General features: G+C 39.5%; 1 protein-coding gene across 3 annotated transcripts in view; it reads right to left on the reverse strand.

Moving 5' to 3' along the window:
* Positions 1-16,976, reverse strand: part of LOC136872695 (uncharacterized protein KIAA1143 homolog) — a 465,865-nt gene that overhangs the window by 397,249 nt on the left and 51,640 nt on the right. For all 3 annotated transcript variants that reach the window (XM_067146519.2, XM_068227509.1, XM_067146520.2), the window contains exon 2: positions 7,864-7,990. In XM_067146519.2, the coding sequence (XP_067002620.1) occupies positions 7,864-7,990 (127 nt within the window). The remainder of the gene's footprint in view (positions 1-7,863; positions 7,991-16,976) is intronic.

Genomic DNA, 16,976 nt, shown 5'->3' on the forward strand with positions numbered 1-16,976 from the left:
TACACAACATTCTCGTCGAACCTTCTTTTGCTGGACTGACTGAAAAAGAAAAAAAGATACGGCTGTTTCCAGCAGCATGGTGCGACGACCCATACGGCGCGTAGTTCTATGCGGCAGTTGCAGTAAGTGTTCGATGAAAAAATGAAATGTCGTATGGCTTTTAGTGCCGGGATATCCCAGGACGGGTTCGGCTCGCCAGGTGCAGGTCTTTCTACTTGGCTCCTGTAAGCGACCTGCGCGTCGTGATGAGGATGAAATGATGATGAAGACAACACATACACCCAGCCCCCGTGCCATTGGAATTAACCAATTAAGGTTAAAATCCCCGACCCGGCCGGGAATCGAACCCGGGACCCTCTGAACCGAAGGCCAGTACGCTGACCGTTCAGCCAACGAGTCGGACAGTGTTCGATGATGATCTGATCTTCAGTAAAGGCTTATGGCCCCCTCGTTTGCCTGATTTAAGCGCCTGCGTCTTTTATCTACGGGGAAATCTCGAAAGGAAAAGTTTACAAGAAAAATCCTCGAACTGCAGAATAATTAAAAATCGAAATTAGGAACACTGTGCGTTCCATCAGTGTCCATGAACTGCAAAGTGTATTTCGAAATCTCATTACAAGATATGAAGTTTGCATCGCAGCTCAAGATCACTTTGAACATCTGTAAATACTGGTGAGTTCAGTTTCATTTACTAATACATTTGTTTGCTTTATTTAATTAATGTACCGATATTTATTTATTTATGTATTTATTTAATAATTTATTTATTTATTTGTCCTGAGCAAGTATATAGTTGGTGAGTCCAGTTTCGTTTAGTTTCTATAGACGTAATCATGCCGCTTCTTTGAGACGATTACGTCCGTTCGCTGTTGCGGGCACTGTGCCCCCTGTTACCGATTTTCGGCGTTCTTATGCCTCGGTACTCCTGTGCGTAGTCTAAAATATTGTACTCCCTGTACAACAGCATTAGTTATAAATCCGTTTAGTTGTTGTTGGTACAACTTATAAATTCTTTTGATTATTTTAGACAGTCTTCATGAGTTATTAAAAAGTGTAAGGCCGTAAGTTAAAACACAATCATAAACATTTCGTACTTTTTGTCTTTAACGGTCGTTGGCTTAAACCTTAAACGTCACCACCACCACCATCATCATCATCATCATCATCATCATCATCATCATCATCATCATCATCATACGGATTACAAATGGTGACATTGATAGGCTAGTGGGAAGTTTATCTTCTAGTTCATTCGCGTCTCAGAATATTCCATTAGAAAATAAATCTAGGAAATATTGTAATGAATATCTTCAGAATGGGCAAGCACCTTTAATAATCGACAACAGCATGTTCAGGGTGTTTTATGTTTTGTTATTCTCTTGAACGAACGTATGAAACCTGCTAAACTTCGCAGGCATCTTGAAAATTACATCCTGATCATTCTGGTGGGTCAATAGATTTTTGACCTGAATATGTCTGATAACTTCGGTGCCATCCCAGAAAGTCGAGCGACATATTTTCAGGCGAGTTTTATCACGCATATAATTACTAAACTACACGAAATACCCCAATAAAATAAACGTTGACCGAGTGACGAAGAAACAATATATCGAAAGTGGCCTTGAGTTGGAAAGCGCGCGCGCGCGTGTGTGTGTGTGCGGGGGGGGGGGGGGAGGCGAAACTATAGGACGTTCGAAATACTGTCAAAGTGAACCGTAATGAACCAGGCAAGAGCCTCAGCTGAATAATAATCAGCACGCGACAAGGTCAACTGATTTTTTTTCTATTTGCTTTTACGTCGCACTGACACAGATAGGTCTTATGGCGACGATGGGAAGCGGCCGTGGCCTTAATTAAGGTACAGCTCCAGCATTTGCCTGGTGTGAAAATGGGAAACCACGGAAAACCATCTACAGGACTGCCGACAGTGGGGTTCGAACCCACTATCTCCCGGATGCAAGCTCACAGCTGCGCGCCCCTAACCGCACGGCCAACTCACCCGGTGGAAAAATTTGGGAGTGAAGTGAAGAGAGAAAAGTCACAATGTCGAGGCATATGTAGCACAAATTGGAAAGGGTGGGGGTAAAAGCGACGGTTAGCATACATTAGAGAACGTCGAGACGAAGAGAGCAAATCAAACTTAACGATGCTAAGATGGTACATAGCGAAAAGTTGAAGTCCATGAATGAGCACTTCCAAAGGACGTTTGAGATGAATCCGTTATCGTCCCATCCCGAGAGACGTATTCAGGCATAAAGCTTGCGGCTGCCTCTCCGAAAGAACAAAAATCTACCAATAAAAATTCTACTACAAGTAATAAATATAATCGAAACAGTCGTATCGGGAAGCAGTGATAAAAAGCAACCAGTGCTTCGAATGATGCGTCATTATTTACGTTTTAATTAATTTTTATATATATAATTGTTTGAATGTTGTTAAATATAGCATAACTTCCGCAAAATGTAATCTACCCATTATTGTACTGATAACGTTGAGGAGATTCACAAGAATACAATATCCATAGAAAGGAGGTCCGCAGTGTTAATATGTTAAAATAGTAGTCTATTACTGTACAGTTGGGCTGCTTAAAACCTTAAAGCGTTCCTATCGTCCTAAAATAGGTCTACTGAATATTAATGTATTCTATGGGATTTTGGATACGTATTTCTGAAAATTTCCCTTTAGCGACAATAAGACTGATTCAGTGACGATGTTTATATCAACTTACAGTAGACAACAACAACTGAGAGAAATCTTGGAAGACGATACCAGGGAAAAAGAAATGTTACACTGAGACAGAAAACACTCAAACAGGCAAGAACAAAGTGCAACCGGTTGATGCCAAACTATGCCCAGTACCTTTTAGAGGGTACCAAGTTCCAAGATATTCTTAGGAGTATGTAATTCAGGAACAGCCCAAAGTTACATGGTATTAGTCTTAGCGCGCGCGGCTGTGGAGTAGGTGTACTTCCTTCACATTTGTCTACGGATAGTAACTAGACAGGTGGTTGTTGTTTTAAATTGGAAAAAGTATAATATGTTGTGTACTTCCAGAGGGAAACAAAAATCGAGTCTTGCAGGAGTCTACGCCATTGTGGAGCACCCAGTTACACTCTCATCTTCGTACGTTCGAGTCGAGGTATTGTCTTTACAAATAAACCAGACAAAAGTGGATACACGGGGAACAGTATACATCGGGAAATGAAGAACAATACGGTCAAGGGTATAAAATAGTGTATGGATGAATACCCCTATCTCCCGAATGTACGCTCACAGGTACAAGTCCTAAACCCCACAGTCAACTTTCTCGGTTACATGCTTTTGTGATGACTGGTGGTGTGGCATATTGCTGCTAATTAAGACGTGTGTATTGGACGAACGCATACATCAAGAGCCAGAAGAATTAACTCGATAAGTCTTAAATCTCTGTCTCTGTCAGGAATGGAACCAGGACCTTTTAAAAATCAGAAAGACATTCAGCCAAACAGCCGAAAGACATTGTATAAATTATGGTAAAGAAATTATAACAGTAGCTGTTGATTTAAGCGCGCCAATACGTATCGTAAAAATAATCGATAGAGTACGAGAAACACGAAGACAGACAGTGAACGAAACAGGCTTACTAATACCGCATGTGACAATTAGTGGCACAGCCACGATTAAGGAAGAAATAGACTGCAGTCATATTACTTAGAAATAGAAGAAATATTCTTGGAGGTCTGAAACGTGAACATGAAATTGGAAGATTAGATGAAAAGGAATGAATTACGGCGGCAGAGAAAGACAGTCGCCCGCTACCAGCCCTGGATCGATAACGCCTTACGAAGAACGTAGAGAACGACTTCTTTATACAATAGACGAAATAATCAATTAGACACGATTGAGTAGGCCAACATTATTTTTAAAAATCGAGACAAACAGCAGAACAAATATGACTCGTCAGATTAGTTATTCACTTCGGGATCTAAGTTACAATTGAACAAATACCGTATCACATCAGCAATCACCAACTTCCATTATCGTATGTTAGGCACGCAAGCTATATTACTATCCTATGTTCCTATGCAATTTCTGGTTACTGCACCTAAGATCAGACTTCCGTTAGTGTTCGAATTTCAGTAACGGATTGCTCCTCGTAGTGGTTGAGAGTTCGAAAACAAGCACGTGAGAAAAATAATTATATAAAATTGCGGGCCTCAACTACCGCTCTTGTTCAAGAGAAAAATGCAAAGGGAAAGTATGACTGTTACAGGCAGTTGGTTAACAAAGAGGAAGGCATGCCTATGCAGAAACACCCAGAACGCTAATGGTTAGGCCGCGAACTGCAAATGTAGAAACTTTATGTGCAGGAACTATATACAATCTGGCCAATCAACTTCTTTAACATCCAACTGAGAAACAATTCGAAAACTCAGCGTTTTGTTGAAGTTTCAGGCCATCAAGAGCAACTGTGGGGGGTACATTCTCGAGCTGAGAATGCGAGCTAGGTCGCGAAGTTTTACATTGCATAGGGACGTCCCGTGTAAATTCCTACGCTATGTCAGACCTACACCGGCCGCTGATTTCAGATGGACCAAACCATTCCACTACACGAGGGGTGAGGCAGGCTACAATTTCTCTACGCATACTCCCCTCCACTGGAAAGAGATAGACTCTACTAAAATTACCGGATTGGAATAGTGACGTTTCATACATTAAACACGTTCACAAATGTGTGTGTGGAATTTCTAGCATGTTCCACGAAACCGTTGATCCATATAGTAAACGTAATTCCACGACACACAAACACTCAATGGAAATCACCCGTTTGCATACGTTCTCCACAATTCTCTTTGCAATTCCCGAACGCACTCCAAACTCGCGCCAACTAACCTTAAATATGTATGTATATTTATATAAATATGGACATACTTTACAACATGACAACAAATAATAATAAATAAGTTGATAATGCAGCTGATCTGCTTTATATGTCAATTTTTTCGTAAGTAAATATCGACATCGCCATATAAGATACCGGTAATGTCTGGGTGCAGATTGATAGGTTAGATTCAGTCAAAATAATAATATTAGTAAATCCCATACTTATTAATTATATATCAACATTTTGTGATGACTCGAATGTTGGAAGGCAGTGCCGACTATTATTAACCGTTCGAAGTCAAAGTATAGCGAGCGTGCATGAACTCTTTATTGGACCCAACTAGCATACTATCTTTTGGATGATGGGCACATGGTAATTCTTTGAATGTAAATGGGTCGAAAAGTAAAGTTGCTTCACTAAGGGGAAAAGTATTCTCAGTTTTAATTCGTGCGTTGATAGTACCTCGTGGGGGACACTGTAAGTATCCAAGTGTTAATATATAAGGAACGATCTTCATTAGGGTATGAGGTCGTTAACAAAAGTTACAGATCTCTTCACATGGTTATGAGATTATTTAGAGGTTGTATTGTAATAACGATGTAAAGGCGAGGGCGTATAAGTCTCCGATAAGACCTCAGTTAGAGTATGGCTCCAGTGTATTGGACTCTCACCAGGACTACATGATACGAGAACTGGACAATAAATCAACGGGAAGCAGCACTATTTGTCCTGAGTGATCTCCGTCAAAGGAGTAGTGTTACGAAATGTTGCAAACTTTGGGCTGGGAAGATATGGGAGTAACGAGACGAGAATGGGGACTATGTGGTATGTTTCGAGTTGTCAGTGGAGAGTTGGCGTGGAATGACATAACTAAATACGCCTGTAAAAGTAGGAAAGATCATAATATGAAGATAAAGTTGGAATTCAATAGGACAAATTGGGGCAAATATTAATTTATAGACGAGGAGTAAGGGATTGGAATAAATGATCGAGGGAAATGTTCGAAAAATTTTGAAGCTTTGAAAATGTTTAAGAAAAAAAGCTGCCACCTGGGCAACAGACCTAAATGCAGATCACTGATGACTGATTCATTGGTTCAGGCACCTATTCAACCGATCCTCACTGCAGGAATGATATTATTTGATAATAGAGTATTAGTGTAGTTCTCCTGAAGTACTAATGGTAATCGCAACAAGCTCAACCCATTGCCTCTGTGTCACCATACTTTCAAGTAAGCTACTAAAGAAAGGATACAGTCCATCATCACTGTTAAATAAAACTTCCGTATGCAGTCTTACATTTATCGGAGGCCCTGCCTTACTACTGCAGACTGATTGCGTCCTTTATGTAACCTAATCAGTCAGCTGCAGATCTTAAAATCACGAGAATAGAACCAGTGTTTGGGTGGTTAGGCTGTGTGCATTTGCAGAGTTTCGCCCAGACGTGCCATTTGGGCTCATCAGTTGGATCGGCACGCCCCTCCACGACTGCTTAGCAGTGGCAGTCCCTGTGTGGGGTACCACCATGTTAGCAAATAGGGATTGCTAACCTGTTAAAGGACAAGTCGCCATGAAAGCCATTTTTGGAATTGTATCTCCATGGAGAGTACATATTTTTGAAAACGGAGAATTCACTTCTCCTTCTTCTAATTCACTTAGCAGGTTACATAAACTAAAACACACAAGCTTCCATTGGACACATCTACTTTGAAAATTGGTTGGTAGGTACCCAATCATAATCTACAAATTTATGAGCCACAAATGTTTGTATGGTTTAAGGATCAGTCAAATGATTTGATTAACATAAAGATTATTGCAGCACTAGAATACAAGGATGTAAAAAAAAAACACATGTAGACTTTTCATTAAATTACCTTGTTCCTAGTAGTGTATAAATGATGATCAAAAATTCTTTTTTGTAAAGAATTTTTTAAATGACTCTTAGAAAATCCAGATCAGTTACAATTTAATTCAGAAAGTCTGTTTGGTTAACCCAATATTGTAAGAGCTCCTACGGTTAAAATCAGGGCCAACTCCAGGAGTTTTGATGCCCTGTGTAATAATTTTAAGTCCCCACACCCACTTTCACATAATTCAGGCAAACTAAACTATGAAGGTTGAGCCATGCAGGCGCACTGTGAATGGGTTTTCGCCTTGTGCTAGTTTGGCCAACTGCACAGTTTTGCGGGCGCACTGTGAATGGGTTTTCGCCTTGCGCTAGTTTGGCCAACTGCACAGTTAAACAGCCTGAAATATCGCATCTAAAATCCATTCTACCGAGACACATGAAATTTCAGAGTTTAAAAGGTATTTGCTGCATAAATACATAAATGTGCATTAAAATGCTCCTGATCTTGCAATTCATAATAAAAAATAGAACCAGTTCTAAAAATATACCATATTTAAAAAAGACTGCTGTTTAATCATCAGCTGCCAAATCTCTTGTATCACCTATTTTTAAAAAAACTGCCTGGTAACCTTGCTCATAGAAGTGACCAGCCAAGAGCAAGCAATCATGAAGGAGGGATGAACAGTAGGCCCTACTGTCAGATTCATGCATCTCCCATGCAGCATCATATTTTCACATTTCTTCACTGATACAAAACTTCTGTTGCAAAGTTTATTTCATCAACAGTAAACCATGTACTGGTAATTATTATTTTAAGAGTTTACTGCCTCATATGGCGGCACAGCTCGCCCGCTCCTTGAGCTGGTCCTGGTTAAAATATCAATAGAAAATTGGGCATTGTTCATATTATTTACTAGTTAATTGCCAAAATTATACAAATAAATGTTTATCCTTCCTACCCTTTTGATGTGTATCAAGTTTGAGGTGTACATGCATGTCTACATCTAGCGTGAGAAAAGGCAGCGAGTTGAATTTCCCATAAAGTACTGTCACACATATTTCCAAGTTTTTACAAGAAGCTGGTTATCCTATAAATCTACCCAGAGAAGCAGCAAAAATTAATTGTCTCAAATAAATAAAATTTCTCCTACCTTCCTTCTGTTTGGCTCTGATCTTTTCAGCTTCTTCTGCACTGATATCACCTGGATTTAACACCACCACAACAGGCTGATCTTCTTCTTTGTCCTCATTATCCTCAGCCAATGGCAAAACTTGTTTCTGTAGAATAAATAACAATATATCATGCATTTGTTTACATATCATACAGAAAAACGGCTCATGAAGAAAAGGCTCTGTTCCACTTTTCAAGAGCAACAATGCAGTAATGCTAGAAATATCTTCCATATTTAAAGAAGCTTTCTCCCCTCCCAGAACCAGGCTGAGTAGCTCAGTTGGTAGAGCACTGGCCTTCTGAGCTCAAGTTGGCAGGTTTGATCCTAGCTCAATCTGGTGATATTTGAAGGGCTCAATAAGTCAATGACACATAAGAAAACTCCTGTGGGACAACATTCCGGCACTTTGGAATTCCCGAAAACTATAAAAGTAGTTATAGTTCCGTTTCTATGAGTTTCGACTTGACAGTTAACCGGAAATCATACATTGGTGCCAAAACTGTTACGAGTACAAACAGCTGTTTCACGACACATAACACGAATGGAAATATATACTCAAATATAAGTCCACAATCAATTATTCTTTGTAGCAACATGTTTAACTCACCTAAGACTCATTTCTGAGTGGTGAACAACTTTATGCCCATGCCTCCTAGCTATTACATCCACCACGTCAACTGGGTACTAGGGCTTGTTTTGTTTTACAACATGTATCAAATACCCCCTTCCTCATGTCATCGCAAACCGAAATATTGTGCTTCTTCAACCACTCAATTAACTCATTATTTCTAGCCGTCATTGTTGGTGCTTTGCCAAGAATAACCGAGTGAACTGACAAAGACCGCAAAAAGAACTGAGCACAATACAACACACAGCTAATAGCACGTGGTTACAGTAAACAACAGATCGAGAACACTGGAAACCGGAACTCAACTCTAACGCGCTCTATAGGAGCAATCGGCCTCCGCCAAAAGGCAGTGTTCAAATGTCAAGATGAAACTCATACGGACTGAAGTATAGTGGGACGTAAAGCCAATAACTTTTTTCCCCAGATGATGCCAAGCAAGGAAAAAGTAACAACATATTCCAGTAGAAATAAAAAAAGTAAACATTCCAAATCATGCATGTCTGCCGTATCCCAACTAAACTAACCGTGTGTACGAATTGTAAGAGTAAGCGGCTGACTATAATGTTACACTTTTTGGAAAACAAGACATTCCAATAAATTCCGATGCTGGTCACAATGTCTATTCTTGTTCCGATCTCTCCAGTTATAGCACATAAGGAAAAGAATGATGCCTCATTTGTAGTCAGCAGATGGTGGTGGTGATTATTGTTTACGAGAAAGTACAACTGTGTTATAACTTTCTCTAAAGTCTAATCAGAGAAAAAATGGAAGAGAGTGAGCCTTTGTAGAATGAAGGTATAGGCAAAAGAAAGAAAGGTCCATGAAGGGTGAGAAAAGACGGCTCCCTAGGAGTCGAAAATCAAATACCATCGAAGCTGAAAGAGAAAAAGGAATGTCCAATGAAGGTCAGACAGTTAGAGCCCTGTGCGGATATACAATTTTAATCCGCATCCGCTCTGCATTTTCTTCATCCGCACCCAAATCCGTGAATAGATTTATTTGAGTATACAGTTTGTATGATCTTAGATGGATGGTCAAATGTCCATAATGAGCCCATTGTGTGTGTGTTACAGTGACCAGTGAAAACAGGGACGTACATCTGTTCAAACAGTTGAAACATCTGGGCACCCCCCACCCCTAACCACACAACTATTTCATTGAACTTACAATAATTTCAGTGAAAAGTACAAAAAGTATCATCCTGTAACCAACACAGCTTTAACATTTTCTACATAGTCCGGAGAGCTTTGTTAAAAATCGTTGAACAGTCCAAATAAATTTCTCCTGCTTTCAAAACAAAATTCAGAAGCCTTCTTGTTGGAAAATTAATTTAATTTACGCTAGCAAATGTATGTACTGGGCGAGTTGGCCACCCGGTTAGGGGTGTGCAGCTGTGAGCTTGCATCTGGGAGATAGTGGGTTCGAGCCCCACTGTTGGCAGCCCTGAAGATGGTTTTCCATGGTTTCCTATTTTCACACCAGGCAAATGCTGGGGCTGTACCTTTATTAAGGCCACAGCCGATTCCTTCCCATTCCTAGGCCTTTCCTATGCCATCGTCGCCACAAGACCTATCTGTGTCAGTGCGGCATACAGCAAGTTGAAATAAAAGCAAATGTACCCGTGCTTCACTACAGTATTCTACATTGTATATGAATTTCTATGTAAATTACTGTACACACGAGTAACATTAAATTAAATTGAACGTCTCTTAGCACTATCCAAGAAAAAAATGGGAACTTTTTACGATAATGGCAGTTCCTACTGCCATTCACAGTCGAGCTAGGGAGTTTCTACTATAATGACAGGCTCACTAGCCAACTGCTAATCAAAATAGATATGGGGAGTTTCCATTACAAAGACAGGCTCCTTTTCCTAATGCCAGTCACAATTGAGTTGGAGAGATTTTATTATAATCGAGAAATGCAGCCTTATCTAACATATAAGGAATCGAGATATGGCAAAAAATTAAGACCAAAGACGTAGATTAGCCACCAATTACCCCAAAACGAAGGTAATGTACCTTCATTAAAATTGCCTCCATATTTCGGTATTTTTTGGGAACAAAAGTTACACATTTGAACAGCTTGAGATTTTTCCTCAAAGGAAAGGGAGTCCAGGTTTCAGGATTAGCACTTGCATACATATGGAGAAAATAAGGAAAAAAATAATACAGGTAAGAATGCCAACATAAACTGGATAATAGGATAATAACTTAGGGCAGCCAGATAGAACAAATATGTAAATACCAAGTGGATGTATTGGAAAATGAAACGTCCCTCACTAAATTGTAATGATATGAGTAACAGATTTAAGAAAGCGGTAACAGAGGAGAAATTTAGGCGAAGGGATTCTTAGGTAAATAGATAAGAAGATGACTTATGGTGTTATTACTTAAGCCTAATGAGACAAGGTAGAGGTAAGAAATTAAAGCAGAAAATAGAAGAGGGTTAGGAGCCTTTCGGAAGTTGCAAGGGCGGCAGTTTAGATGATTGACTGATATGACCTTGTAATAATACTCAACATGGCTTAATGTATTGATACTGCTACATGGCTGAAAGCAACGGGGAAACTACAGCCGTAACTAACTCCCGAGGACATGCAGCTCTCTCTGTATGAATGATGTACTGATGATGGCTTCCTCCCGGGTAAAATATTCCGGAGGTAAACTAGTCACCCATTCGGATCTCCGGGTGGGGACTACACGAGAGGGGGCGATCATCAGGAAGATGGATACTAACATTCTGCGAGTCGGAGCGTGGAATGTTAGAAGTTTGAATATTTGTGGTAGATTAAAAAAATCTGAAAAGTGAGATGGATAGACTAATTTTAGATATAGTTGGTGTAAGTGAAGAACATTGGCAGGAAGAACAGCATTTTTGGTCAGGCGACTACCAAATTATCAACACAAAATCAAACAGAGGAAATGCAGGAGTTAGTTTAATAATGAATAAGAAAATAGGACAGCGGGTAAGCTACTACGACCAGCATAGTGAAAGAATTATTGTCGTCAAGATAGACACCAAACCAATGCCCACCACAATAGTGGAGGTCTATATGCCTACTAGCTCAGTGGATGATGAGGAAATCGAAAGTACATCTGAAGAGATAAAAGAATACAATATGTTAAAGGTGACGAGAATCTAATTGTGATGGGAGACTGGAATGCAGTGGTAGGCCAAGGAAGAGAAGGTAATACAGTAGGAGAATTCAGATTGCGACAAAGGAACGAAAGAGGAAGTCGGTCGGTTGAATTCTGCATTGATCATAATTCAGTCCTTGCCAATACTTGGTTCAAACACCACGAACAACGGCTTTATACGTGGATGAGACCTGGAGACACTGGAAGGTATCAAATAGACTTCATTATGATTAGGCAGAGATTCAGAAACCAGGTGTTGGATTGCAAAACTTTCCCAGGAGCAGATGTGGACTCTGACCACAACTTGTTGGTCATGAAATGCCATCTGAAGCTGAAGAAATGAAAGAATGCAAAAAGATGGGATCTAGACAAGTTGAAAGAAAAGAGCATGAGGGATTGTTTCAAGGAACATGTTGTAAAAGGACTAAATGAAACGGCTGAAGGAAACACAATAGAGGAAGAGTGGATAGTCATCAAAAATGAAGTCAGCAAGGCTGCTGAAGAAATGTTAGGAAGGAAGAAAAGTTCAACCAAGAATCAATTGATAACTCAGGAGATACTAAACCTGATTGATGAACGACGAAAATACAAGAATGCTAGAAATTAAGAGGGCAGAAAAGAATACAGGCGATTAAAGAATGAAGTGGAAAGTGCAAGATAGCTAAGGAAGACTGGCTGAAGGATAAGAGCAAGGATGTCGAAGGTTGTATGGGCCTAGGGAAGGAAAATCAAGGAAATCCTTGGAGAAAGGAAATCTAGGTGTATGAATATTAAGAGCTCAGACGGAAAGCCACTTCTAGGGAAAGAAGACAAAGCAGAAAGATGGCAGGAACATATCCAACAGTTGTATCAAGGTAAATATGTAGATAATTTGGTTCTGGAACAAGAAGAGGCAGTTGATCCTGATGACATGGGAGGCCCAATTTTAAGGTCAATATTTGACAGAGCTGTGAGAGACCTAAACAGGAACAAGGCACCTGAAATTGATGACATTCCCTCTGAATTATTGACTGCCTTAGGAGAAACCAGCATGGCAAGGTTATTCCATCTAGTGTGTAAAATGTATGAGACAGGAGAAGTGCCATCCGATTTTCAGCAGAAGGTTGTTATACCTATTCCCAAGGAAGCCGGTGCTGACAGGTGTGAAAACTATCGCACCATTAGTGTAGTATCTCATGCCTGCAAAATTTTAACACCTATTATTTACAGAAGAATGGAAAAACAAGTTGTAGCTGAGTTGGGAGAAGATCAATTTGGCTTCAGAAGAAATGTAGGAACACATGAAGTAATCCTGACTTTACGTCTGATCTTAGAGGATCGAATCAAGAAGGACAAGCCCTCGTACATGGCATTCACAGATCTAGAAAAGGCATTCAATAATGTTGATTGGACCTAGCTATTTAAGATTCTGAAGGTGAATGGGATCAGATACCGAGAACGAAGAATTATCTACAATCTGTATAAAAATCAGTCTGCAGTGATAAGAAGCAAGGGCTTTGAAAAAGCAGCAATCCAGAAAGGAGTGAGGCAAGGCTGCAGTTTGTCCCCCCTCCTTTTCATTGTTTGCATAGAACAAGCAGTAAAGGAAATCAAAGAGGAATTTGGAAAGGGAATCATAATCCAAGGAGAGGAAATCAAAACCTTGAGATTTGCTGATGATATTGTTATTTTATTATTATATTTGCCTTTATTTGTAGTGGCAAAGTTAGGACTCATGGTCCTCTCTTACACTTAACCACACTTCATTAACATTGTACATCTGAGAGCAATATTCATAATCTTATCTTAAAACTACCATTACAAACTAGAAACAAAATATGAAACAAAATAACATAAACTCTATAAATATTCTTAGTCATGTCTTAAAACTATCGTTACAAATTAAAAGTTGATTGACACTAAATACCATAAGCACAGTAAACGTACATTCATACACACATTCACTCTACCAGATTCATTCAGCCTGGCGGCATACATCGAGGAGATGCTCACGGCAAGACAACTTGAAGGAATTTAAGGATTTTATGGCTCTAATGTTGTAGGGGAGAGAATTCCATATTCTAGCTCCATTTGCAACAAAGGAACGGCTAAATGCTGCTGACCTGCTGAGAGGGATAGCAAGTGTACTGCCAGAGCGTGTGTTATACTGGTGGAAAGAGGATAGGAAATTGAGTTGTGAAGATAAATAGTATGGGATATTCTCTTTTAATACTCGAAAGATTAATACTGCCACGTGGAGGTTTCTATATTGTTCAAATTTTAGAAGGGAAAGTTGTCGATAATAAGGGGTAACATGAACATCATAGCGTAAGGAAAAGATAAATCTAATACACGAGTTCATAGCACATTGTAATCGGTTTAGTTGTTCTCTCGTGGCATCAATTAGTACTACGTCACAGTAGGAAAATATAGGAAGGATAAGAGTATTTATAAGCCTAATTCTCATGTTAGGGGCAGCATATTTTGACGATATTTTAGTGGGTCAAGGGACGCGTACACTTTTCTACAGATATTTGTAATGTGCTCTCCCCAGTTAAGATTCTAGTTTATAATTACACCAAGATTTCTTACCGAGTTTTCGTACGGAATAATTTTACCAGATAAAGTTAGTGGAGGAATGGTTTTGTTTTTTGCCGCACTGATTTGTTTCGTCTGCCCAACAATAATAGCTTTAGATTTTGATGGATTAATTAAAATACAGTTTTCATGAGCGTATGCACAGATATTATTTAACTCAGAGTTCATATAACCTATTGCTTGATTGATGTCTGAAATTTTGGAATGATAATAGATCTGTAGATCGTCAGCATACAAGTGGTATTTACAGTGTCTTAGCCGTGTCGAATGCTGAATGGTATGGACGAAGTCTTGGGTAAGGAGTACAAGATGACAATAAATAAGTCCAAAACAAAAGTAATGGAGTGCAGTCGAATGAAGGCAGGTGATGCAGGAAATATTAAATTAGGAAATTAAGTCTTAAAAGAAGTAGATGAATATTGTTACTTGGGTAGTAAAATAACTAACGATGGCAGAAGTAAGGAGGACATAAAATGCAGATTAGCACAAGCAAGGAAGAGCTTTCTTAAGAAAATAAATTTGCTCATTTCAAACATTGATATAGGAATTAGAAAGATGTTTTTTGAAGATTTCATGTGGAACGTGGCATTGTATGGAAGTGAAACATGGGCGATAACTAGCTCAGAAAGAAAGAGAATAGAAGCTTTTGAAATGTGGTGTTACAGAAGAATGCTGAAGGTGAGATGGATAGATCGAATCACAAATGAAGATATACTGAATCGAATTGGTGAGAGGAGATCGATTTGGCTAAATTTGACAAGAAGGAGAGATAGAATGATAGGACACATCTTAAGACACCCAGGACTTGTTCAGTTTGTTTTTGAAGGAACTGTACCGGTAAGAACGGTTGGGGTAGACAAATGTATGAATATGACAAGCAAATTAGAGCAGATGTAGGATGCAGTAGTTACGTAGAAATGAAAAGGTTAGCACAGGATAGGGTGGCATGGAGAGCTGCATCGAACCAGTCTGTGGACTGATGACTCAAACAACAACAACAGAAGTAGAAGAGAAATACAGTAAAAATTATAGCAAATGCCAGGAAACAACTTACAGAGTGAAATTAAGGGGTTACACTCTGCGGTACTGTTCAAATATTAACCACCCACCTTAGCGCTATTCGAAGACAATTGTAACCTCCAATGGTATTCCGCAAATATCCCGCAGAATGGCAGCTTGATGTCTCCCTCGCCTTATACCCAAGGAACAACCACGAGTTAAAAAAAAATGATGATGAAAATGGTATTACATTCGTTCCCTGCTGGCAAGTAGCCAGAGATGTTGCCACGGTAACTGATAGGTTTGTTGTCAGTGTGTCGGTCACTCAATGAAGAGCATGAAACCCGCAAAAAATAGTCATTCTTTTCTTCATTTGAAGGGTAAGCGAAATTATGTACATAACAAAAATGGTTGAAGGGACGTTTAACATACAGTCCATAGATTTTACAGAAAATCAATAGTATAAGAAAAAATGGAAGAAAACTGCTCTAGTTTTCCTATAAACCTCCAGTCTATTCATGTTTTTTTTCTTTTTGCTTTACGTCGCATCAACACAGATAGGTTTAGGGCGACAATGGGATAGGAAAGACTTAGGAATGAGAAGGAAGTGACCGTGGCCTTCAGTAAGGTACAGCCCTATCATTTACCTGGTGTGAAAATGGGAAACCGCAGAAAACCATCTTCAGTGCTGGCGACAGCGAGGTTCAAACCCACTATGTCCTGGATGCAAGCTCACAGCTGCTCGCCCCTAACCGCACGGCCAACTCGCCCGGTTATTCAGGGATTTTTACATGATATGCATATCTAAACCTTCCCCTGGATGAGTATATTCTAAATATGAAGTTTGGTCAAGATCTATCTGGCCGTTTTGCCGTGATGGTGGAACAGACGGACAAACAGACATGAAAACTAAGAACTACTGGTACAGTTTTGAGTTAACCTAAAATGGATAAATACCTGAAAAACTGGCAAAACAAACAAAATCACAGACAGCAGACCCCCTACAACTTTATTTATATAGATTATTACTTTAATATGCATTGTTTATTTATTGATTTAGCGAATGGCCCATATAATCAAGTTGAATACAGAAATAAATTATATACATATTGACATAACAGGAAAACAATGAACAAGAAAAACCTCCTTACAATTGAATGTCAAGATCAATGATTCACTGTATTGCTTCTGGAGTTACCATCAGAAAATCCACTTTGCTGCCTGTGTATGCCCACGTTTAACATTCTCTGACAATGTGGTGTATGGTTGGTCATGCGGCTCTGCAGTCACACGCGGGTGTCGGCAACTTGTTCCATTTAAACAACATGTCTCTGTATCTGCCATGGCCTGTTCTTATTCTGTTCAGAGCAGTCCATGTTTCATGTGATAGCTGGAATCCACTTGGAAGTTTGGCATTCAAGAATATACTGTGCAGGTGCATCTCCGTTGCTGCTTTCCACCGTCTTTTCCACTCTGTAGTTGGGTTGTAGCCTCTAGCAACCATGTCTAAGGCGTTACGTAAAGTTGGATGGCGTGAACGTAATCTGTTTTGGTTGATAGTTCGTAGATCTTCATGTACAAGTAGATCAGGGTTCCTTAAGATTTTATTGAATTTCTTGATGAGAGCGGTGGATCTGCGTAAATCAGATGGCATTATTCCAGATAAAAGCCGGAGCCAATGAGTTGGCGTGGATCAAATTATGCCAGTTATCATGCGCATAGTGGAATTCAACTGAGTATAAGTCTTG

The sequence above is a fragment of the Anabrus simplex genome, chromosome 4 (assembly GCF_040414725.1).
Source record: "Anabrus simplex isolate iqAnaSimp1 chromosome 4, ASM4041472v1, whole genome shotgun sequence".
Lineage (NCBI taxonomy): Eukaryota > Metazoa > Arthropoda > Insecta > Orthoptera > Tettigoniidae > Anabrus > Anabrus simplex.